At 45.2% G+C, this 26,156-nt stretch overlaps 1 protein-coding gene across 3 annotated transcripts in view; it reads right to left on the bottom strand.

Annotated features, from left to right (window-relative positions):
• ZNF346 (zinc finger protein 346) overlaps positions 1–26,156 on the bottom strand; it is an 83,322-nt gene that overhangs the window by 27,085 nt on the left and 30,081 nt on the right. For 2 of the 3 annotated variants that reach the window (XM_068277059.1, XM_068277061.1), the window contains exon 5: positions 17,887–18,153. In XM_068277059.1, coding sequence (XP_068133160.1) covers positions 17,887–18,153 — 267 coding nt within the window. The remainder of the gene's footprint in view (positions 1–17,886; positions 18,154–26,156) is intronic. The other variant, XM_068277060.1, reaches the window with a different exon arrangement.

Here is a 26,156-nt window from a genome sequence, read left to right as displayed (position 1 = left end):
ATAAACGAAGTCTAAGGGAGGAGTTGGGCAAAGTTTCCAGAGTTAAAGGGACACTTAAGTCAAACAAAAAAAATTAGTTTTACTCACCTAGGGCTTCTAATAGCCCCCTGCAGCTGTCCGGTGCCCTCGCCGTCTCCCTCGGATCCTCCTGGCCCCGCCGGCAGCCACTTCCTGTTTCGGTGACAGGAGCTGACAGGCTGGGGGCACGAGTGATTCTTTGCGTTCCCAGACACATTAGCACCCTCTATGCTGCTATATGGTATATGATATATGCTATAGCAGCATAGATGGCGCTATTGTGTCCAGGAATGCGAAGAATCACTCGCGTCCCCAGCCTGTCAGCTCCTGTCACCGAAACAGGAAATGGCTGCCGGCGGGGCCAGGAGGATCAGAGGGAGACGGCGAGGGCACCGGAAAGCTGCAGGGGGCTATTGGAAGCCCCAGGTGAGTAAAACTCATTTTTTTTGTTTGACTTAAGTGTCCCTTTAAATATATCTTGTGATGTTCTAGGACCCATTACAGATTTAAATTAATTGTATGATGCAGTTAACCACATTGACAGGTGAACGTGAACAAAATTAACACTGTTACTTAGTTGAAACTGTTTTCTATTGAATACAAAGCCCACCGCCTCCATAGTGACATATACAAGCTTCAGGAAGCAAGCTCCCACCAACCACACTAGAGACCAATATCACGAGAGCTAGAAGAACTCACACTATGCAGTCTGAAGAAATAGTATGTGTCCTATTTGTTTGAAATGTCCCCTGGGTCTGAGGGCCAGTGCACACCTAAAAGTGCTAGTTTAAATCACAAATGCTAAGCTTTTTTTGAAGCCATTTTTCAATGCGATATCAGGTATATGCCTATCAATTTTCTAGTTTTGCCTAGTGATTTTTGGAGCGTTTTGACGAAGCTAATTTTTATTTTTTGTACAGCAGAGCTGGAAGCGTACAGCTTTTGTAATTAGCTCTGTTATATCGCATTTTAGAGTGATTTTCCACTTTCCTTTCCTTAACATTGAGGCTGAATCACCTCAGAAATGCTGCAGGACCTGCGTTTGCCTGGAAGAAAAAAAAAAAAAAAAAAAACATCGCTCCGGTGGGATCCATCCCATTCAAATACATTAGCAAAGCGCTTTCCAAAAGCGCTCAGAAGCGCTCTTGGTGTGCACCAGCCCTTTCTCAAATGTTACTACTTACTCAAAAGCATCAAAAGAGGAAAAGTTAAGAGGGGAATCTCCGTGAAGTGTTTTTATTCTTTACAATCAAATTTATTGAAATTAACCATATGCAATCTATCCTAAACAAGATAGGTAAATGATTCTAGTTATTTGCCATTAGCCGAAATGTTTTTATGTTTCTGTTTTTATATGGGGTCATAGACCACTTTAAGTGCGCCACAGTGTCTGCTTTTTTCCGGTCGCAAGGTCAGCGATAGAGATGGTCAATGTGGGTTAATGCAGAATTATGCGAATTCTTTATGGAAATATACGTAGCTTAAAAATAGACCAATCAAAGCAGAACTTAATTGGACCATTTTCAGCCTGTATATATTTGCATAAGCCTGCATCAACTCGCATCTCACTGGCCATCCTTGGTGATCTATATCCAACTCAGAAGCTAAACTCACACGCTTCTTTCTCTTTCAGCATCAGATCATGCTCAGCTGTTGCACTGCAGCTGCAAACTTTACAGAAAGTTAATTAAAACAATCTCTTTGTACTATGATTAACTAACCAACACCTCTTTACAGTCTTCTGTCTCACTACACTATCAATGCAACACCAGAAGTGGTTTAAACATTTTTTACATACAATATACAGTGATGTGAAAAACTATTTTCCCCCTTCCTGATTTCTTATTCTTTCGCATGTTTGTCACACTTAAAATGTTTCTGCTCATCAAAAACCGTTAACTATTAGTCAAAGATAACATCATTGAACACAAAATGCAGTTTTAAATGATGGTTTTTATTATTTAGTGAGAAAAAAAAACCTCAAAACCTACATGGCCCTGTGTGAAAAAGAAATTGCCCCCTGAACCTAATAACTGGTTGGGTCACCCTTAGCAGCAATAACTGCAATCAAGCGTTTGCGATAACTTGCAACGAGTCTTTTACAGCGCTCTGGAGGAATTTTGGCCCACTCATCTTTGCAGAATTGTTGTAATTCAGCTTTATTTGAGGGTTTTCAAGCATGATCCGCCTTTTTAAGGTCATGGCACAACATCTCAATAGGATTCAGGTCAGGACTTTGACTAGGCCACTCCAAAGTTCGTTTTGTTTTTCTTCAGCCATTCAGAGGTGAATTTGCTGGTGTGTTTTGGGTCATTGTCCTGCTGCAGCACCCAAGATCACTTCAGCTTGAGTTGACGAAGAGATGGCCGGACATTCTCCTTCAGGATTTTTTGGTACAGTAGAATTCATGGTTCCATCTATCACAGCAAGCCTTCCAGGTCCTGAAGCAGCAAAACAGCCCCAGACCACCACACTACCACCACCAGATTTTACTGTTGGTATGATGTTCTTTTGCTAAAATGCTGTGTTACTTCTACGCCAGATGTAACGGGACACGCACCTTCCAAAAAGTTCAACTTTTGTCTCGTCGGTCCACAAGGTATTTTCACAAAAGTCTTGGCAATCGAGATTTTTTTAGCAAAAATTGAGACGAGCCTTAATGTTCTTTTTGCTTTAAAGTGGTTTGTGCCTTGGATATCTGCCATGCAGGCCGTTTTTGCCCAGTCTCTTTCTTATGGTGGAGTCGTGAACACTGACCTTAATTGAGGCAAGTGAGGCCTGCAGTTCTTTAGATGTTGTCCTGGGGCCTTTTGTGGCCTCTCGGATGAGTTTACTCTGTGCTCTTGGGGTAATTTTGGTCGGCTGGCCACTCCTGGGAAGGTTCATCACTGTTCCATGTTTTTGCCATTTGTGGATAATGGCTCTCACTGTGGTTCGCTGGAGTCCCAAAGCTTTAGAAATGGCTTTATAACCTTTACCTGACTGATAGATCTCAATTACTTTTGTTCTCATTTGTTCCTGAATTTCTTTGGATCTTGGCATGATGTCTAGCTTTTGATGTGCTTTTGGTCTACTTCTCTGTGTCAGATAGCTCCTATTTAAGTGATTTCTTGATTGAAACAGGTGTGGCAGTAATCCGGCCTGGGGGTGACTACAGAAATTGAACTCAGGTGTGATAAACCAGTTATTTTTTAACAAGGGGGGGGGGGCAATCACTTTTTCACACACGGCCATGTAGGTTTGGAGTTTTTTTTCCTCACTAAATAATAAAAACCATCATTTAAAACTGCATTTTGTGTTAAATTATGTCATCTTTGTCTAATAGTTAACGGTTTTTGATGAGCAGAAACATTTAAGTGTGACAAACCTGCAAAAGAATAAGAAATCAGGAAGGCAAATAGTTTTTCACATCACTGTACAAAATATTTGTAAGTTGTTTTTATATTGCATGTAAAAAAATGTCTGCAACCTTCAACCAACTGCTAATAGGCTATTGCACTGGTTAAAGGCTCGAATCCTGGTTAGTGTCAGTACCTATTCAGTAAGAAATCCTATGGCAAGACGTCCTAACACTGCAGGGTGGCCCATTGAGCGCGCCCGTAGTGGCTGCAGCTCTTGAGCACTTTGAGTCCAACAGGAGAAAAGCACTATACAAATGTTAGAATTATTATAGACTGAGGTTTTACTCACTAAAACACACATGCATTTTTTAAGCTTCAGTCAGCCTTTACCATGTTCTTAATCTTTTTTCAGTCTCAGGCCCTCTTGCCATGAAGCAAGCGTCTGACAAGCTTCCCAAAATGCTCATACATGTTAATAAATGCCTCTCTGATGAAATCCAGGTTAATGTTGGCTGCCTCAAAGGTTGTCACACCATCATGGACCAGCTGGAACAGGTAGCATATCCAACGTGCTGTACCGACTCTGGTGGTCCAGTGAAGGTGCTCGCACTGCCTGCAAGTGGACTATGTGAATTGGCCCACAGGAAAGCACGAGTCTGTTACGCTGCCACCTGCTCTAGGAAATTAGCTACTGAAAAAAAAAAACTTGAAAATCAAACATGTGAACAAGTGTGATCAAGGCCTAAGCTGGACTCAGACCTTAAATTAAGATATTTGTGTCTGAAGGAGAGCTGCTGCCACTTTTGTTTATCTGTACAAACAAGAATTTCCAACTACAATAAGAACTGTAAGAGCTATCCACTTGCCATCTGGCTAGCATGTTCACCAATAGGTTTGTAAAGGTAAAATGACTATTATGTCCCAACGCCACCCAGAATTGGCAATAATCATTTCTATGTGCACCTTACCTCTGGCTAGTGAAGGTGTGTTGGCACCAGCCACACTGATATGAACAGCAAAATTGGCTTTCTGAAGTGCTCAGTAGTTAAGGTTTTCCTCCAATAGTAGCTGTATCCCAAGTGTGGCATACTAACACCATTTCTTCTTGTGGCAAGCAGTCTAAGTAAGGCCTATCCACACGCAAGAGGAAACTCTGGCAACGCAGACGATAACCACCTCTGCAGAGAATCCAGCATGTGTACAGTAGCCCCCAACTCACAATAGCCACCTGGCCAGCGAACATCCTGGATGATTGCTTTGGCCAATAGCTTTGTTCATTCCGTCACTCCTGTGCTTCTCCATCAGCCCTCCTCATTGCAACAGAACACATTGCTAACCTACAGGCTACAGTATCAGCCCTGCACCGTCACCCAAATGATCAGGTCCCAAGCCCCACTGGGCGGCATTCACCGAGCATGTGTACAGACCTTTACTGTTGTCTGTCTCGGGAAACAACATGAGACAATAGCAATATTCTAATCTGTCAGAGCCATTGGTTGAAAGCTAAAATCTTATACCAGGAAAAAAAAAAAAAAAAAGTGCCAACTGGTGATTTTATTTTATTGCTTTAAGGTCTTTCCTAATCCGCTCTGAGTATGTACAAGTTATTCTAATAACTGCCTATGGAAATCCAGAATGAAATACCTTTTGAGCAAGATGGAGGTGGCCCACAAACCAGCATATGTAAAATCTTGTGTAGTAGTGTAATGGGTAAGGGCTTCAACTGACACAGGAGACCAGGGTTCTAATCTTGGCTCTGCCTGTTCAGTAAGCCAGCACCTATTCAGTAGGAGACCTTGGGGAAGACTCTTTAACACTGCTACTGCCTATAGAGCGCATCCTAGTGGCTTCAGCTCTGGCGCTTTGAGTCCGCAATATAAATGTTCTGCGTCTTGCCTAAAGTTAGGGTAATAAGGGACTTACATTGCTTGTCTATAGGAAAAGGGTCATTTGTACTTGCAGAACATGTCAGGCTCTCCTGGAAAGACTCCAACTAGCTCCATACCATGGTGAGGCTGGATATGTATGGCAGCATGGCAGATTTTTCACCTCTCTGGCAGCATTTCGGAAAAATTATGTCTTGAAGATCGCAAGGTTTATACCACGGGGTCCCCAAACTGCTTGTGTCGAGGGCCGGGTCAACATACTTCAAACTGCTTGGGGGGGCGGCGGAGTATACATAAAATGATATAGAAGTCTGTGTGCCAGACAGTGAAGCATAGCCAGGTGACAACCTGCAGTGTCACCTGATGTGGAATTTGATTGGAAACCAGCGAATTACTGCGTTCTGAACTCCATGTGGATGGGTGGTGCCAGCACTGCTATTCTATATGCAGACCATCAATATTTAAAGATGTAGCTGACTGCATCTATAAGTAATACGTGTGTGTGTGTGTGTGTGTGTGTGTGTGTGTGTGTGTGTGTGTGTGTGTGTGTGTGTGTGTGTGTGTGTGTGTGTGTGTGTGTGTGTGTGTGTGTGTGTGTGTGTGTGTGTGTGTGTGTGTGTGTGTGTGTGTGTGTGTGTGTGTGTGTGTGTGTGTGTGTGTGTGTGTCCAGTAAAAGATCCGCATTCGGCCCGCAGACCTTAGCTTGAGGACCACTGGTTTACACACTGTGCAAGCCACTTCCAGTTTGGCACACCATAATCCCAACCAACCTAATATTAGTGGCAGCTCAGGCTGGTTTCACACCAGGGATTGGAGACAGCGGTGCAGACCAGTGCTTGAACCGCACCTCCAAAAACAGGCCTTCGGTGGATTACTGAGTTAGTATGCAGTCATTCCTATCTGGCAGCCAGCCAAGCAGGAAACAACACTCACTTCCTGTGGTTGATCATATGCATGAAAGCATTTTGCTAAAATACGCTAAAACTTGAGCCGGGCATTTTAACAAACACGTCCCCATAGTCTTGCATGACCTCTGGTCTGCCGCAGAACCGCACGGTAACATAGGTTTACCCTAGCATCGGGGTTGCGCGCAAAAACGTCACTTCCGCCGTATCGTTCCACACCGTGTCAGTATGAAAGAGCCCATAGCCTTTCATTGCTATGCGGTGGGGTGCAGTAAAAATCCCACACCAGTGTGAAAGGCCTCTCACAAAACCACCTAGCCTGTTGTTGGACATAGAAAAGCTGATTGTACATTGCTATATGTGTAACATGTTGTGAAGCACTTGACCTCACATTATACTGTAGAATTCATGACTACCACCAAGGAACATTGCTGGTTGGAGTTTTATGTGGTACTAATGCTATATTTACTTTTACAAGTGATGCAACCTATTTAATCATGGTATAACCCCCAAACTGAAATTCCACATCAAGTTAAAATTTCACTTAAAAAAAATTCCCCCACAAGGCATACAAAGACAAACACTACCTGTCCCAGTTCAGCCACTGGACATTTTTCTAGTTCCATCTTCCTTCTAAGCAGTGGTGTGTGGGCAGTGTACAAAAGCATTTTACTCCCAGAGATAGGATCAATCCATATAGCCATTTATGCACAGACCTGGTCCCAGAACGAGTTGTAGACTATACCACTGAAACAAAGATGCAACTGAGTAGGTACCCAGAGTGAGCGTTTTTTTTGGGGGGGGGGGGGGGGGGGGGATGCTGGACGGCACCCTCTTAGCTAGAAAAAAATGTTTTGCACTTGAATAGAATTAGATAAGGCAAGTTGAGCAGGCCTACTGTTAAGGTGGCCATACACTGGCCCGATTCCCGGCCGTTTCGACAGCAGATTCGATCCTGGGATCGAATCTGCTGCCAATCGTTCGCGGTAAACGCCGCCCACGATCCGATTTCCTCCCGAAATCGGATCGGTCCGTAGATCGCGCCGTGCGGGAAATTACCCTCGATCGCCCGCGGGTAAAGTGCGTGTCGCTAGCGGCGGCCGATCCGATGAAAAATACATTACCTGATGCGGGCTCCCGGGCGTCTTCTCCGCATCTTCTCAGCGCTGCACCCGCTCCATCCCGGCGCTTCCTGGGTCACTGCAGTGACCCAGGAAGTTCAAATAGAGGGCGCTCTATTTGAACTTCCTGGTCACGGAGTGACACAGGAAGCGCCGAGATGGAGCAAGAACAGAGCGGTGCAGCGTGGAGAAGATGCCCGGGAGCCAGCGTCAGGTAATGTATGCGCGGGGGGAGGACAGGCGGCAGGAGCAGCTGAACAGATTGTGATCGGTTTCAGGCTGAAATCGATTCACAATCTGTTTGCAGTAAAGGCAGCCATACGATCCCTATCTGATCAGATTCGATCAGATAGGGATCTGTCAGGTGGTCGATCTGATGGCACATCGACCAGTGTATGGCTGCCTTTAATACAAGAATCCCCAGTCAGATTGTAAATCGTTTATCAGGGGATTACTTGATGTCTGAAGTTAAGTGCAATATTTAATATGTTCATCTCCTAATAGTATGTTGAAGAGGTCTTAGACTTTTTCCCATGTATTGGAAAAATCTGCAGTACCTAGTTTCCTTGTCAGTGTTCTGTCATAGTTGAATAAATCTAGCAGTGTAACCATTAGTAGGGTGTGTAAGGATCGCTACACACAGAGACACTGAAGCGAAAAAAAATGATGATTTGTATGTGTAGCAAAGCTAAGAAATAAAACATTAAGATCAGATACATCAGTGTAACCGTTTCCAGTACATGAAGAGTTAAGAAACTACAGTTATCTCTATGCAAAAAAGCCATTAATCTCTACGACTTTTAAAGTCGTGGAGAGGGCTGTTATCTGACTTATTATCTCAACTATAAGTGAACAGTTTTCTTTTTATCTGCTAGGGGAGAGGTCATTAGTTCACAGACTACTCTGAAAGAAACATTTTGAATGCTGAGTGTTGTGTAATCTGCACATATTATAGAATGATGCAATGTTAGAAAACATACTATATACCTGAAAATAAAAATATGAGAATATTTTCTTTGCTGCTAATTTTCTAGTAATTATTCATACTACACAACCAATTCATTATATCATTTTTTTTTTCACTTCAGTGTCTCTGCCACTCGACGTGGCAAAACAATTGATCCCTTTCAGATCGGTACCTGAGCAGAGAGGGAACAAGATCTACCACACACACAGTACAGATTTTCAATAGATTTCAGCAGGAAACGTATTTAATGTTGATCGAACTACATCATAGCACTGTTCGATGCAGTGCAATGCTAGGGGCATCAACCAATGCTCCTGCCTGATCAGCTACTTTGGTACCCTGCCCCCCCAATCAGTGATTTTCAACATATCCAATCGATTTGTGGCTAAAGTTGATCAATCTGACACGTTGGGACAGATTTCTGGCAGAATGAGGCTGCCATATTAGTTTCCTTTTTAAACACCAGTTGCCTGGCAGACATGCTGATCTATTTAGCTGCAATAGTATCTGAAAAGCACCAGAAACAAGCATGCAGATAATCTTTCAGATCTGACAAGGTCCGAAACACCTGATCTGCTGCATGCTTGTTCTGAGTCTATGGCTAAAAGTATTAGAGGCAGAGGATAGCCAGGCAACTAGTATTGTTTAAAAGGAAAAAAAATCTCACAGCCTCCATATCCCTCTCATTACAGTTGCCCTTTAAATCAAAACCTGAAAATTAGTATATGTCCATCTTTACGTGTATCAGAGATCAATGTTTAGTTAGAATCGATATTTTCCCAGGGCTTCCTCCACCCCATAAACATGTGCGAGTCCCTCGCCGTCCTCCCATAGTCCTCTGTTCAGCCCCAGTAACTTGCTCAGTCACGTCCAGTCCACGTACATGCGTAGGAGACCTGGACTGACATCACTGAGCAAGTTACCGGGGCTGATTTCGGCTGCAGACAACGGGAGGATGGCGAGGGACTCGCGTTTATAGGGCAGGAGGAAGCCCCAGGAAAGTATTGATTCCGACTAAACGCTGATCTCTACTTTCCTTTGGATTTGACATCCATTATTGAGAAGAGCTTGCTTTTATGTCCATAACAGACAGATTATCTTAAGAGGCTGCAATATTTGCAGGCTTACTTACCATTATGGGCCCATTGCAATTATCTTTGTGAGACAGTGTCATGGTGGGTACCAGTTTCAGAGGGGACTCAGATTTTACCGATCCTGGCTCAGTCCATGTAACCCAGATACAACATCTGAGGAGGTGCGTCCACACTTCCAGTTCACAAACACAGACAGTAACAGAACCCACCATGCTTCAAGCAAGGATTGTTTTAAAGAGAACCTGAGGTGGGTTTTAAAAATCCTAATTGCACACAGAGGCTGGGTCTGCATATAATGCCCAGCCTATGTTGCTATATTGTTCTCCCTCAGACCCCCCCCCCCCCCCTGCTTGCCCCCATAAAATCAAACCGCTGTGCTAGCGACACGCAGCGTGTCGACAGCCGGCTTTTTACATTGGGGGGGGGGGGGGCAATATTGCAGCAGAGGCTGGGCAGACCCAGCCTCTGTGTGCAATTAGGATTTTTAAAGCCCACCTCGGGCTCTCTTTAAAGGGAACCAGAGATGAACGTTTCACACAATAAACATATCAGCTGATAGCTTGTAAAGAATAAATGCTCTACCTGCCGCTCTGGTGCGCCTTTTTAGTGTTTTATCCATTATTGCTCCAGGAAAAATCAAATATGGCCGCCGGCTCATATCCCTTCTCCTTCCGGGTTATGAGTTGTTCTGGATGTGCTGTCTAGGTTATATGAGACTATGCTGCTATCTAGGCTAAATGCAGCCTTTCATCTATGTGCTTTTATTTTGGTATGATGTACAGCTGCCTGTAGGAAGTGTCTCTCATAGGAATGAAACTGCAGTCATCATCAGTATCTATGCTGAGAGCACACAGGGATCATATTACAGCCACTCGTTGTCTGTTTCAGAGCTTCTCTTTCAGCAGGAGCAGCCCCTCCCATGTCATCACAGCTCTCAGTATGCAAAGCAGGAAATCTAAGCCAGGAGGGGGAAGGCTTGGGCTTGAAAAGACTCCACAGAAGAGCGACTCAGCTATAATGATTCCAGATCAAACCTCGACTGAATAGTTGGTGGATTCTTATCACAATTGCTAATAGACTAATTAAGCAGAGAACAATGAAACTAAAAGCAAGGTAGGTGTTTACTGTCATGTTCCCACTGATAAATGGTTCTCTTTAAAGTCTCAAAATTCAGATTTTTATATTAAAATTCTCTTATATCAATGTCGTAACTAAACCGCTGCATTCCTGCAGCTGCACACTAACTAAATTCCCCCAAACTCCCCGGGGCACATTGCAGGAAGCGCTTCCGTGAAGAGGCAGAGCTTTGGGCTGTAGTTCTGCCTCTACATGCGTCCATCAGCGCGGATCGTCACCTCCCCCGCCCCTCTCAGTCTTCCTTCAGTGAAGGGAGGCGGAGATACGTGCGGATTGACGCGCATGGAGGCAGAGCTGCAGCTCAAATCTCTGCCTCCCTGGGCAGCAATATCCATGACCAAGTCATGGATTTTTACTGGGGAGTTTGGGGTGATTTAGTTAGTGTATAGCTGCGGGGATGCAGCGTTTTAGTTAGGGCATTGATAGAGATTTTTAAAATAAAAAGCTGAATTTTATGAGACTTCAGAGTCTCTTTAAAGGACAACTATCACAGAAAATTGGGAGAAATGTACATTTAGATGTAAGCATTTTAAATTTTACAGAGTAAAATGCAGTAGGAATTACTTTTTCCTATGTCGCTGTCACTTACTGTAGGCAGTAAACTCTTGACAGATCTGAAAGGTTTTGGCCTAGTCTATCTTTTCTCCAGTATTTACAATGCACTTACTGACAGTTGCTTAGTCTAACTGCCAGAATAGTGCGTAGGGATGCCGGCAACTTTGTATAGATTCTTTCCAGGGAGTACTGTTGAAAAGAATAAATGCAATACTGAAAATCCCCTATAAGGAGACAAAGTTGCCCAAAATCTATCAGATCTGACAGCTTTTTACTACCTAATGTGACGGCAAAATAGGAAAAATATATAGCGCATTTTACTGTGGGAGAAGTGTACATTTTACAAGTATGTATCTTAGATTTTACATTTTTGTAATAGATGGCCTTTACTGCGCCTGTGCGAGCGCCGCGATGTCCGGACTGTACTACGCAGGCACAGAACTGTGCCTGCGCAGTACAGTCCGGACAACGTTTAATTGAGTGACAGCAGAGCTCGAGCAGTAGAGGACGAACTTGAGGTCGCCTTCTGCACTGACGGGGACCCCGGGCCGGCAGCTGAGAGTTGAGCTGTAGGGTGAGACATGTCGGCTGCAAGGGGCTGGAGGAAGCCCTGGGTAAATAGATTGTGGGGTAGCAGAGGCTGGCTGATGACTCCTTTAAAGTGTACCCAAGGTGAACCTTGGGTTAACAGTCTTATGCTTACCTAAGAAGAGAAAAGCCTCTGGAGTCTATAGGCTTCACACACGGTCCTCAGTTCCCCCGTTGCAGAGCACCTCCTCCCCCAAAGGAATTAGACAAGAGCAGCCCTTCCAGAAAATAAGGGTCCAGGACAGCAATGGAGGACAGTGAGGGAAGCCTCTATAGCAGAGGTAGAGAACCTATGGCTCGGGAGCCAGATGTGGCTCTTTTGATGGCTACATCTGGCTCACAGGCAAATCAGTAGGGGTTGATTCACTAACCTACACTGCTCAAGTAGCGCAGCTTAGTGTGGCAGTGTGAGTAAACCCAGTCAGGTCCAGGGACTTTGTAGGATGAGAACCTTGTACTTTCATTGGCCCAATAGGCTGTCTGTCACTTGACGGAGCAAATCGGACCAAAGTGCGGGGATCTCGTCCTACAAAGTGAATCAACCGCCAAGTCGGCTAGCTTATTGTACAAGCTGTTAGTCGGTATTTCTCCTGTCTGGCTCTCGGGGAAATTGCTGATGTTGTCGAAACCCAAGAGAAGCTGAAGACGTGTCTGACACTTCCGCTGCCCAGAGGTTTAACTGTATCCACATCACCATGGCAACAGGGACGTGAGCCCTCTGCTGCGCATGCGCACTGTGCCAGTTGAAACATAGTGTGTGGCTCTCACAGAATTACATTTTAAAATATGTGGCGTTCATGGCTCTCTCAGCCAAACAGGTTCCTGACCCCGGTTCTATAGAATCTAGAGGCTTACCTCTCCTTAGGCAAAATATTAACTTTGTTTACCCAAGGTTGCTTTAATTACTGGAAACCAGTAAACATCCATTCACCAAAATGAGTATGGCAGCACACCAATGGACGTGAGGGTAGGACAGAGACGTAAACTTACTGTTGCTTATTTTTACTCCAAGTTGAATTTGATGGACATATGTCTTTTTTCAACTTAACTACGCTACTATTTAAAACAGACCCATATTTATCTATGGGCCCGTTTACAAAATTTCAGAGTTTGTCTACTGCAATGCTGTCAGACATTCCCTTGTTGCACAACTTACATGAATACCAGACCTGGTTCCATTTATCTAGTATAGATACAGTTTTGCTCCTTAGACAGAACCCCTCAATGTTCCTCCTACCCAGTACAATCAGCAAACTGACACTCCCCTCAGGCATTCATGCTGGACGGCATTACGTACCCATGAAAATTACACTAAGGTAAGAAAGCTGACAAAAAGGGGTGTATAAAGCCTCAATATGTATGTATGGATAATTTTACCCTTTAACGTGGTTTCATTTTAAAATATCTTATGTGCGCTGAATACTGCCAAACATGAAGGTGGAAAAAAGCAAACAAAAACAATTGGGAAGGGGTGGGTCATCAATGCTCATTTTCTCTGGAAAGCATCCTCCAGTCCTTCCTCCTGGGCAGGGCTGTGGAGTCAGTGTCTGAGCAATTCTGGGTACCTGGGCCCATATGCAATTCACTTTTTCTCCTGAGTTTTCTCCTAAGTGATATTTTTACAACTTGGCATAAAATAGTATAGTACATTGTGGAAATGCTGATTATTTTTAATGATCAGTCACATTAAAAATAATTCAGCTAAATTTCCTATTTAAATAATGTCAGACAACTATATTCATTTGAAATTTGATATTTTTTATTTCTTTACGCCAGGAAATATTGTTTAACACAATCACATCTTTCAGTGACTCAGACCTACAGGTACTTATAAATACAACAGCAAAGTTGGTTAAGTAACAAGAGAATGAGTAATGATGAAGGCATACGCCAGTTAGGATGTACCATTAACCACTTGATGACCCAGCCTTTACCCCCCCTTAAAGGGACACTTAAGTCAAACAAAAAAAATGAGTTTTACTCACCTGGGGCTTCCAATAGCCCGCTGCAGCTGTCCAGTGTCCTCGCCATCTCCCTCCGATCCTCCTGGCCCCGCCGGCAGCCACTTCCTGTTTCGGTGACAGGAGCTGACAGGCTGGGGACGCGAGTGATTCTTCGCGTTCCTGGCCACAATAGCGCCATCTATGCTGCTGTAGCATATATCATATACCATATAGCAGCATAGAGGGTGCTAATGTGTCTAGGAACGCGAAGAATCACTCGCGTCCCCAGCCTGTCAGCTCCTGTCACCGAAACAGGAAGTGGCTGCTGGCAGGGCCAGGAGGATCGGAGGGAGACGGCGAGGGCACCGGACAGCTGCAGGGGGCTATTGGAAGCCATAGGTGAGTAAAACTCATTTTTTTTGTTTGACTTAAGTGTCCCTTTAAGGACCAGCGCTGTTTTTTGTAATCTGTGCTGGGTGGGCTCTGCAGCCCCCAGCACAGATCAGGTTGCAGGCAGAGTGACCAGATCGACCCCCTTTTTTCCCCCCATGGGGATGATGTGCAGGGGATGTCTGATCGCTCCTGCCTGCCTGAGGTTTGCGAAATTCCCGACTCCCTGTCCTGTCTCCCCCGGTGATCGGGGCTGCACAGGACGCTATCCGTCCTGTGCAGCCTGTGACAGGATGTCCTCTGTCACATGGCGGCGATCCCCGGCCACTGATTGGCCGGGGATCGCCGTTCAATGTAAACAAAGGAGACAAATGTCTCCTGCGTTTACATTTAGTCTGCGAGCTGCGATCAGCGGCTCGCAGGCTATTCACGGAGACCCGCTCCGTGATCTAACAGGAAATGGCCGCCTGATTAATTAGGGAGGCACCTGGCGACGCAGATGTGCGTCGCTGGTCCTCCAGCTACCACTTTGCCGCCGCATGGTCGGAAAGTGGTTAAAAGAGGCTTCAGTCTCCTACATTAAAATGGGGGATAAAGAGAAGATTTTCAGTTCTCAACCCTAACTGTACAAGCATGAGAAGTTCTATTTTGTACATCTGCCTTTAAAGGGTACCTGACCTGGGGGAAAAAAAAAAAAACTAATTTAATTGTTGCAAGATTCTCCTTTACCTTACAGTAAGCATCAGGGTTCTATCAGGGTTGTCCAAGGGCTCCTGGGTCCCCTACATTCCTACCAACCCAACCACTTCAGTGACCGACTGAACATACATAGGGCATGTGCAAACTCACAAACCATGCATTAGCCAGCCCACAGAAACCAGAGCATTTATCATGCAATGGAACACAAACTAAAAGATGAACTAGTAGTTCTTATGCAGTTCAAGTTTCTTTAAATGAACTTTTCACATGCCTGATCTAGACAGGTAATGCCTGGTCTGACTACATGAATTGGAGACTGTTGTCTTATTTCATTCACCATGGGGAAAATTATGGGTCACCTTAGAGGAAGACTTCCTCTCTCTAGAATAACATCAAACCTGAAGGTATACTGACTATAGAAGTTGTAATTACTCACATGTGGAGTACACAGGAGGAGAGCTTGAAGGAGGTTAGTAGCCGAAAGCTTTCTCTTAAAGCAAACCTGAAGCCAATTTAAAGTAAAAAAAAAAAAAAAAAAAAAAAAAAAAAAAACCTTGCCTAAAAGGAGGGGGAAGGCTCTGGTGCTATAGAGCATTCCTGTTTCTCTCATGGTCCCCTTGTTCCGGCACGGTGTCCACCGGTCAAATCTACTGCCGTGGGAGGCTTTGGAAGCGTTTGGTAGCCCAAGTGCTCCCGACGAAGGGCGGCTTCATATTGCGCATTCGCTAGAGAGCGCGCTCGTAAGCTACGGAGCTGCCCAGGCTCCCAAAGACTTCCGAAGCCTCCTTTTGCAGAAGAGACCCATCGGTAGGAGACTGCTAACGTGGGGGACAGTGCTGGAACAAGGGACCATGAGAGGAACGGAAAGGCTTTACAGGACCCAGAGCCTCCCTTACCTTAAAGTATCTTTTACATTTTTTTTTATTTTAAAGAGAATCTGTACTCTAAAATTCTTACAATAAAAAGCATACCATTCTATTCATTATGTTCTCCTGGGCCCCTCTGTGCTGTTTCTGCCACTCCCTGCTGCAATCCTGGCTTGTAATTAACAGTTTTAGGCAGTGTTTACAAACAAAAGACATGATGCTAATTAGAGAGTGTGATAGGCTGAGAGGAACTCAGTCTGACTCATACAGAGCCTGCAGGGGGCCTGGAGGGGCCTGTGTTAGCTTCTATCCTATCACAAGCAGAACAGCACATTCCTGCCCGAGTGCCTGAGCCCCAACAAAGCCATCAAAGGAAAGATGATTATTTTATACAACAGAGATAATACAGCCACTGTGGAACTAGGAAAGGCTGCAGTAAGACAGACCACATTAGAACAGGTATAGGAACTTATAGGATAGAACAAATAAGGCTGAACATTTTGTTAAAGTCTCTTTAAATTGGCTTCACGTTCACCTTAAGGTGCCCATACACTGAGCCATTAGCGACTGATCGATCGCAAATCGATTGACCAATCGATTTCGATCGCTCTGACATGCGGGAAAATCTAGGTCGATCTGTTGAGATTGCTTATTTTGCATTGGACCTAATGGAAATCTGATGGCAAAAAAAAAAAAAAATGCCATCAGATCGATTTTCAATAGATTTCATACTGAAATCTATTGGAAATTGTTCCTAAACACATCAGATAGATCAGAAATCTATCTGATGATCTATCTGCTACTAATCTAACAAGTGTATGGCCACCTTAACATTAGCCAATAAATTGTATCATCCTGATTAAAAAGACTTTTTGCTTTTACTGATGGCTAACACGTTACAACACTCTACTGCTACTCACATATGGACAAAAAATTCTCAGAATAGGTCATCTCTGACTGATGCCACATGAGGTCTATGCCAGGAGCATGGATAAAAATTTAATAAAAATTCTTAAACAGCAGCAAATTTATTTTGTACTTTCAAGAACATTCTATTTCAGGTGCTCAGGCATTTTAACACTACTTCAGAGTTAATGCCACTTTCTGGACCCCAGAATCAGTCTGTAAAATGTGGGATTGAGTATCATTCCATGCAGCCAGGTTCCACTTCCTTTGACAGGAAAGACAGAGCTCAGATGTTGCGAGTATTACCTAAATGGTATAGGTACTCAAAAGTGCAGAGTAGACACAAATGAGCTTTCTGTCTATACATATCACACTGAAGCCAGGAATGTAAGCGTCAGGGCCCGTTTCCACTATCGCGAATCCGCATGCGTTGCCCGCATGCGGATTCGCACAGCCAGTACAAGTGGATGGGACTGTTTCCACTTGTGCGTTTTCCTGAACGTTTTTCTGTGCAGAAAAAATCTGCATGGTAGGGCCCTCAGAATTCGCCTGCGTGTGGAATGCAGGCGAACCGCACACAATGTATTTAATAGGGAAATCGCATGCGTTTTCCCCATGCGTTTTTTGCCGCGATTTTGCATAGGTACCCATGTTAATTCACACAGGCAGTGACATGGTTAAAATCGCATTATCCTAACCTATGCGAAATCGCGGCAAAAAACGCATGCGGAATCGCACCCGCATGCAATTTCGCCTGCAGTGATTCGCCGGCGATTCCGCAACGCAATAGTGGAAACGGGCCCTCAACTGTGTCATCATGACATTTAATCAGCCTTCTGTTCTTTTTTCCCTACCCTGTACTAAAAAATTATATGGACATACATGTGGAGTGCCTATGCCACTATAACCCAATAAACAACATTTCAAAAATGTATGAACTGCGTAAGAAAAAAAAAATTGGTTATTTGTGTGCTCTTGGCTACTATAAAACTAAACATATTTACTTGTACTAACAAGTCAATGTAATTTAGTCAGTGTTTTGACTTGGATTGCTCCACCCTGGATTCGATTAGAATATAGAATTCTTCCAACGCGCCCCCCCCCCCCCCCATTTTTTTTTTTAAAGCCACAACTTCCTACCTGACAAACCTAAGGTAAGCAGAGAACAGGCTGACATTTCAGCTTACACAGAACAAGGCAGTACCTGTTCTAATCTACATTTCCTTAACTACAATGGCTGAGCTATTTAATAAAATGTATGCATCCCTAAAGCAAAAGCACTAGGTACACTAGCGAATCATGCAGTACATTAATGCAAAAATACAGTAACATCGCTTAAAATTAGATAAGTGTGTAAATAAAGATGAGGAAACAAAATGACTCCCACTACAAAAAAAAAAACTAATTCTTATGGCATTCCCTAACATATCAGACATGAGGATTTTCAGACAGGCTCAGCATGGGACTCACTTGATGCAGAGCCTGGCGTTAGAGGTTTGAGAGGTGTAGATTGCGGCAAAGCACTCCCAGAGCTGGTGTATATGGTCATAAGCCTGCTCTTGGTCTCCTGTTTCTTGTGCTTTTTCCCGGCATAATGCTGTTCTGCCATCAACGGATTGTTAAAGGTAGCCTTGCAGAGCTGGCAAAACTTTTCACGGTCCGATGGATCAGGTGTTCCTGTGGGCTTTTCAGGAGCAGGTGCCACACGGGGCTTCTTAGGGATAGGTGGTAGTGCTGCTTAAAACAAAACAAAAAATATATACATATTAATAGTCAAGTTGAAGGAAGCATTCCCTAGCCAGGCCTATATGCATATTAACCACTTAAGGACTGCAGTCATAAAACCTCTTAAGGACCAGAGCCTTTTTTTCCATTCGGACCACTGCAGCTTTCACGGTTTATTGCTCAGTCATACAACCTACCACCTAAATGAATTTTACCTCCTTTTCTTGTCACTAATACAGCTTTCTTTCGGTGCTATTTGATTGCTGCTGCGAGTTTTACTTTTTATTATATTCATCAAAAAAGACATGAATTTTGTCAAAAAAATGACTTTTTTAACTTTCTGTGCTGACATTTTTTAAATAAAGTAAAATTTCCTATACATTTGAGCGCGAAAGTTATTCTGCTACATGTCTTAGATAAAAAAAAAAAACATTCAGTGTATATTTATTGGATTGGGTAAAAGTTATAGCGTTTACAAACTATGGTGCCAAAAGTGAATTTTCCCATTTTCAAGCATCTCTGACTTTTCTGCGCACCTGTCAGGTTTCATGAGGGGCTAAAATTCCAGGATAGTACAAATCCCCCCCAAATGACCCCATTTTGGAAAGAAGACATCCCAAAGTATTCAGTGAGAGGCATGGTGAGTTCATAGAAGATTTTATTTTTTGTCACAAGTTAGCGGAAAATGACACTTTGTAACAAAAAAAAAAAAAAAAAAAAAAAGTTTCCATTTCTTCTAACTTGCGACAAAAAAAAATGAAATCTGCCACGGACTCACTATGCTACTCTCTGAATACCTTGAAGTGTCTACTTTCCAAAATGGGGTCATTTGTGGGGTGTGTTCACTGTCCTGGCATTTTGGGGGGTGCCTAATTGTAAGCACCCCTGTAAAGCCTAAAGATGCTCATTGGACTTTGGGCCCCTTAGCGCAGTTAGGCTGCAAAAAAGTGCCACACATGTGGTATTGCCGTACTCAGGAGAAGTAGTATAATGTGTTTTGGGGTGTATTTTTACACATACCCATGCTGGGTGGGAGAAATATCTCCGTAAATGACAATTGTTTTATTTTTTTTACACACAATTGTCAATTTATAGAGATATTTCTCCCACTCAGCATGGGTATGTGGAAAAATACACCCCAAAACACATTATACTACTTCTCCTGAGTACGGCGATACCACATGTGTGGCACTTTTTTGCACCCTAACTGCGCTAAGGGGCCCAAAGTCCAATGAGTACCTTTAGGATTTTACAGGTCATTTTGAGAAATTTCGTTTCAAGACTGCTCCTCACGGTTTAGGGCCCCTAAAATGCCAGGACAGTATAGGAATCCCACAAATTACCCCATTTTAGAAAGAAGACACCCCAAGGTATTCTATTAGGAGGATGGTGAGTTCATAGAAGATTTTTTTTTTTTGTCACAAGTTAGCGGAAATTGATTTGAATTGTTTTTTTTCACAAAGTGTCATTTTCTGCTAACTTGTGACAAAAATAAAATCTTCTATGAACTCACCATACTCCTAACGGAATACCTTGGGGTGTCTTCTTTCTAAAATGGGGTCATTTGTGGGGTTCCTATACTGCCCTGGCATTTTAGGGCCCCTAAACCGTGAGGAGTAGTCTTGAAACCAAATGTCGCAAAATGACCTGTGAAATCCTAAAGGTACTCATTGGACTTTGGGCCCCTTAGCGCACTTAGGGTGCAAAAAAGTGCCACACATGTGGTACCGCCGTACTCAGGAGAAGTAGTATAATGTGTTTTGGGGTGTATTTTTACACATACAGATGCTAGGTGGGAGAAATGTCTCTGTAAATGACATTTGATTTTTTTTACACACAATTGTCCATTTACAGAGAGATTTCTCCCACCCAGCATGGGTATGTATAAAAATACACCTCAAAACACATTATACTACTTCTTCTGAGTACGGCGATACCACATGTGACACTTTTTTGCAACCTAGGTGCGCTAAGGGGCCTAACGTCCTATTCACAGGTCATTTTGAGGCATTTGGATTCTAGACTACTCCTCACGGTTTAGGGCCCCTAAAATGCCAGGGCAGTATAGGAACCCCACAAGTGACCCCATTTTAGAAAGACGACACCCCAAGGTATTCCGTTAGGGGTATGGTGAGTTCATAGAAGATTTTATTTTTTGTCACAAGTTAGTGAAAAATGACACTTTGTGAAAAAACAATAAAAATCCAATTTCCGCTAACTTTTGACAAAAAATAAAATCTTCTATGAACTCATCATACACCTAACAGAATACCTTGGGGTGTCTTCTTTCTAAAATGGGGTCACTTGTGGGGTTCCTATACTGCCCTGGCATTTTACGGGCCCAAAACTGTGAGTAGTCTGGAAACCAAATTTCTCAAAATGACTGTTCAGGGGTATAAGCATCTGCAAATTTTGATGACAGGTGGTCTGAGGGGGCAAATTTTGTGGAAACGGTCATAAGCAGGGTGGCCTCTTAGATGACAGGATGAATTGGGCCTGATCTGATGGATAGGAGTGCTAGGGGGGGTGACAGGAGGTGATTGATGGGTGTCTCAGGGGGCGGTTAGAGGGGAAAATAGATGCAATCAATGCACTGGTGAGGTGATCGGAAGGGGGTCTGAGGGGGATCTGAGGGTTTGGCCGAGTGATCAGGAGCCCACACGGGGCAAATTAGGGCCTGATCTGATGGGTAGGTGTGCTAGGGGGTGACAGGAGGTGATTTATGGGTGTCTCAAGGTGTGATTAGAGGGGGGAAATAGATGCAAGCAATGCACTAGCGAGGTGATCAGGGCTGGGGTCTGAGGGCGTTCTGAGGTGTGGGCGGGTGATTGGGTGCCCGCAAGGGGCAGATTAGGGTCTAATCTGATGGGTAACAGTGACAGGTGGTGATAGGGGGTGATTGATGGGTAATTAGTGGGTGTTTAGAGGAGAGAAGAGATGTAAACACTGCGCTTGGGAGGTGATCTGATGTCGGATCTGCGGGCGATCTATTGGTGTGGGTGGGTGATCAGATTGCCCGCAAGGGGCAGGTTAGGGGCTGATTGATGGGTGGCAGTGACAGGGGGTGATTGATGGGTGGCAGTGACAGGGGGTGATTGACAGGTGATCAGTGGGTTATTACAGGGAAGAACGGATGTAAATAATGCACTGGCGAATCGATAAGGGGGGGGTTGAGGGCAATCTGAGCGTGTGGGCGGGCGATTGGGTGCCCGCAAGGGTCTAATCTGATGGGTAACAGTGACAGGTGGTGATAGGGGGTGATTGATGGGTAATTAGTGGGTGTTTAGAGGAGAGAATAGATGTAAACGATGGATTTGGGAGGTGATCTGATGTCGGATCTGCGGGCGATCTATTGGTGTGGGTGGGTGATCAGATTGCCCGCAAGGGGCAGGTTAGGGGCTGATTGATGGGTGGCAGTGACAGGGGTTGATTGACGGGTGATTGACAGGTGATCAGGGGGGATAGATGCATACAGTACACAGGGGGGGGGGGGGGTCTGGGGGGGTCTGGGGAGAATCTGAGGGGTGGGGGGGTGATCAGGGGTGAGCAGGGGGCAGTTTAGGGACTAAAAAAAAAATAGCGTTGACAGATAGTGACAGGGAGTGATTGATGGGTGATTAGGGGGGTGATTGTGTGCAAATGGTGGTCTGGGGGGTGGGCAGGGGGGGGTCTGAGGGGTACTGTGGGCGATCAGGGGCAGGGGGGGGGCAGATCAGTGTGTTTGGGTGCAGACTAGGGTGGCTGCAGCCTGCCCTGGTGGTCCCTCGGACACTGGGACCACCAGGGCAGGAGGCAGCCTGTATAATACACTTTGTAAACATTACAAAGCGTATTATACGCTTCCTATCCGGGGATCGTCGGGTTAACAACCCGCCGGCGCTTCCGATTGGCCGGCGGGTTGACGTCGCGGGTGGGCGGAGCCTATTGCCGGTGGATGCGCGCGCATCCCAGCGCGCGATCCCCGGCCAGGGAGTGCCCCAGGACCTGACGCCAATCTGCGTTACGTGGTCCTGGGGCTGCCACTTTGCCGCCGCCAATATGAAGTAGGCGGTCGGCAAGTGGTTAAAAGGACAACTGATGTGAGAATATGGAGGCTGCCATACTCATTTCCTTTAAAGATAACATTCTTCAAACCCACCTCGGGTTATCTGCATACAGAGGCTGGATCTGCCTATACAGCCCAGCCTCTGTTGCTATCCCAAACCCCACTAAGGTCCCCCTGCACTCTGCAATCCCTCATAAATCACAGCCACGCTGCTGACAAACAGCTTGTCAGAGCTGGCTGTGTTTATCTCGATAGTGTCAGTCTGCTGCTCTCCCCGCCTCCAGCAGAACTCCAGTCCCCGCCTGCATCCCTTCCCTCCCTGCTGATTGGAGGGAAGGGACGGGGGAGCAGCTGAGACTGACACTACAGATGTAAACACAGCCGCACAGCACGGCTGTGATTTATGAGGGATTGCAGAGTGCAGGGGGACCTTAGTGGGGTTTGGGATAGCAACAGAGGCTGGGCTGTATAGGCAGATCCAGCCTCTGTATGCAGATAACATTCTTTAAACACACCTCGGGTTCTCTAAACAATACCAGTTGCCTAGCAGTCCTGCGGATCCCCTCGGCTGTAGTAGGGCCTGAAACAAGCATCCAACTAATCTTATTAAATTTGACAATGTCCGAAACACCCGAACTACATGTTTGTTCCGGGTCTCTGGCTAAAAGTACTGGACGAATATGATCAGCAGGGCTGCCAGATCTGAACTCAGAATTTCCTCTCTGCCCTATAAGATATGCAACAGTAGAATAAATGTTTTTCTTTAAGGGTTCCTTGTTACAGCTGATACAAATCCTGTAGAAAAACTGCAGTGTTTCTACTTTCATGGTAGCAGACAGTTTAATATCCCGAGCTTTCAAATACGCTTATCTGCCATGGCAGTCAGGTGACAGGGAAAGATATTAAATTACAATTTGTGATAAGACACAGATATGGGGGGTGGGGAGGGTGAGGAATTAGTCAGGCTAAACTGTCTAAATACATACAGGGTGCATTTCTCCATGTTTTCCTTCTGTCCTGTGCAAGAGTTCAGGTCCACTTTAAGGCTGCTTTCACAGTGGGGCGTTACAGGCGCACGTTAGAGCAGCCCCTAACGCACCTCACAGTAATGAAAAATCAATGGGCTGTTCACAGTGCCCACGTTGCGTTACATTGTAACGCCGCATGTCAAAACAACGTACCTGCATGCAGTACCTTATATGCGGCTAAGCCGTGTTAGACTGCTTGCACATGCTCAGTAATGTTGGGGAGGAGGGGAGAGCGGCCAGGCACATGGCTAATTAATATTCACTGCACTTTGTGACGTGTGCAGTGCTTACTTCCTGGAGCGGCCGCTCTGTGCGGCGATTGGCTGGCGGGACCACGTGATGCCGCATGCGTAGAAGAGTACGCATCACGGACGCCAGAGTGAGCTGCACAACACGGCTCGCTCTGATGTCCACATCCAACGCCACCAGGCGTTGCGTTAGGGGCACGTTATGCGACCATAACGTCCCCTAAAACGCAACGTCCTGGTGGGAAAGTAGCCTAAAAGGAAATAAATATGGCAGATGGCAGCATGCACATCCCTCTAGCTTCAATTGTCCTTTAAATCAACTGATGTAGCTGCAAATAAACTTCAAAGTCAATACTAAGCCTCTTTCCACTACATGCATTCCAAAACAATTTTCAGAATACATGCATTTGGCCAATCGTGAGAACACTGCCAGGAGCAGTTACACTTTTCTACATGGAGGTCTGAGCTTCAATTAAGAGCTTTTGTAACAGTGGTGCCAACTACATCTCACTCACATAATAGAAATCACTATTAGAAACTACTATTTCAAGTACCCAGCAGATGTAATGCAACTTTATTGCATGCATGTTTTGCAGATTTCTAAAAATGCAAATTTAAAATTGGAATTACTGTGGTTACAAATGCGTGTGCACAAAGCGTAAATTGCGAGGTATGTGGCCAAAAATCCAATGTTCCTTGTGGTAGATTCCTCGCAATCGATCAATTATGAATAGTTTTTCCACCTAAAAGTGGCAATCTATAAGTGTATGGGTACCCCAAAACCTAGTATCTTAAAGAGGATCTGTAACATCAAAAGATCCCCTGGGGGGTACTCACCTCGGGTGGGGGAAGCCTCCTGATCCTAATGAGGCTTCCCACGCCGTCCTCCGTCCTTCAGGGGTCTCGCTGCAGCCCTCCGAGAATAATGACGTCAATATTTACCTTCCTGGCTCCTGCGCAGGCGCTCTGACGGCTGTCGGCTCCGAACTACACGGAAATACCCGATCGCCGTTGGGTCTGCTCTACTGCGCAGGCGCAAGTTTCCGGCGCCTGCGCAGTAGAGCGGACCCGACTGAGATCGGGTATTTCCGTGTAGTTCGGAGCCGAGAGCAGCCACAGCGCCCCCGCTGGAGCCTGCAAAAGTAAATATTGAACTGACAGTCGGCTCTGTCGCCGGCTGTTCGGAGGGCTGCAGCGAGACCCCCGTGGGACAGAGGACGGCGTGGGAAGCCTCATTAGGATCCGGAGGGTTCCCCCACCCGAGGTGAGTACCCCCCAGGGGATCTTTTTGACGTTACAGAGTCTCTTTAAAGAGACACTATCAAAAAGATCCCCTGGGGGGTACTTACCTTAGGTGGGGAAGCCTCAGGATCCTAATGAGGCTTCCCACACTGTTCTCTGTCCCACGGGGGTCTCGCTGCAGCCCTCCGAACAGCCGCCGACAGACCCGACTGTTGGTTCAATATTTACCTTTGCAGGCTCCAGCGGGGGCACTGTGGCTGCTCTCTGCTCCAAAGTAGACAAATACCCGATCTCAGTCGGGTCCGCTCTACTGCGCAGGCGCCGGAGACTTGTGCCTGCGCAGTAGGGCAGACCTGACGGCGATCGGGTATTTCCGCCTACTTCGGAGCCGACATCCGACAGAGCGCCTGCGCAGGAGCCGGGAAGGTAAGTATTGACGTCACCGCTGTATGGAGGGCTGCAGTGAGACCCCCGAGGGACGGAGGACGGCGTGCAAAGTCTCATTAGGATCCTGAGGCTTCCCCCACCAGAGGTAAGTACCCCCCAGGGGACGTTTTGATGTTACAGATTCTCTTTAAAGACACTGAAGTGAAAAAAAGAGGTATGATATAATGAATTGGTTGTGTAGTATGGATAATTACAAACCGAAAATCAAAAAGTACCAGGGAAAAAGTACACACACAAATGTCAATTAGACAAGCCCTATAGGTACTACATCAGGTCCTATAAACCTGTTTATAATAATTTAAATAAATACGAGAAAGGAAAGGCCACCATCATATATTGGTGTCCTTTTAGCAGCAATATCTAATGTTTGGATTTGGTAGTCGCGTACTGTGGGGGTCCTTGCTGATCCCCCTCCACTTCAATCTGTATTTGTATATAAGTGGGGTGTAGCTATCCCACAGAATACGTGACTGGAATCACTGTTTAGGGTGGTATGGGTCAGAGTCTGGTCGCTAGCTAATGATAACAATGATTCACCCTAGCAGGCCGCTCAGTGGTAATGATCCCAAATGTACACCCTATACGGGAGGCTATTTACACGGTGCTAGACATTGTGCAAAGTGCTGTACATAAAAAACCCTAATCACATTTCACCACACAGGCTTCTTCAGAAGGTGCTATACATATGTTACATAGTGCTATACATATTACACAATCACCACAGGATTAAAAATTGCCCCCCATATATATCATGCCCCTGTCAGAGCTGAATGTGCTGCTTACAGCTGTCATATTTATACCAGGGAGGCAGGAAGGGGACGTTCCAGCCCATTTGAGCCACGCCCACCAATATACCAACAGGCCCCAATGGATATCCCGCAGATTTGGGGGTCCCGCAGACTGTACGGGCTAACCCCCAAATACCGTAGCGCCATATGAGTGCTTACCTAAACGTGGTTAATGTATAACGGCAGGAGTCGTTCAGTATAGACGGTGGACGCTGTA

This window comes from Hyperolius riggenbachi, chromosome 3 (genome assembly GCF_040937935.1).
Source record: "Hyperolius riggenbachi isolate aHypRig1 chromosome 3, aHypRig1.pri, whole genome shotgun sequence".
NCBI lineage: Eukaryota > Metazoa > Chordata > Amphibia > Anura > Hyperoliidae > Hyperolius > Hyperolius riggenbachi.
Note: the sequence above shows the minus strand (reverse complement) of the source record. Positions and strands in the feature narration are given on the sequence as shown.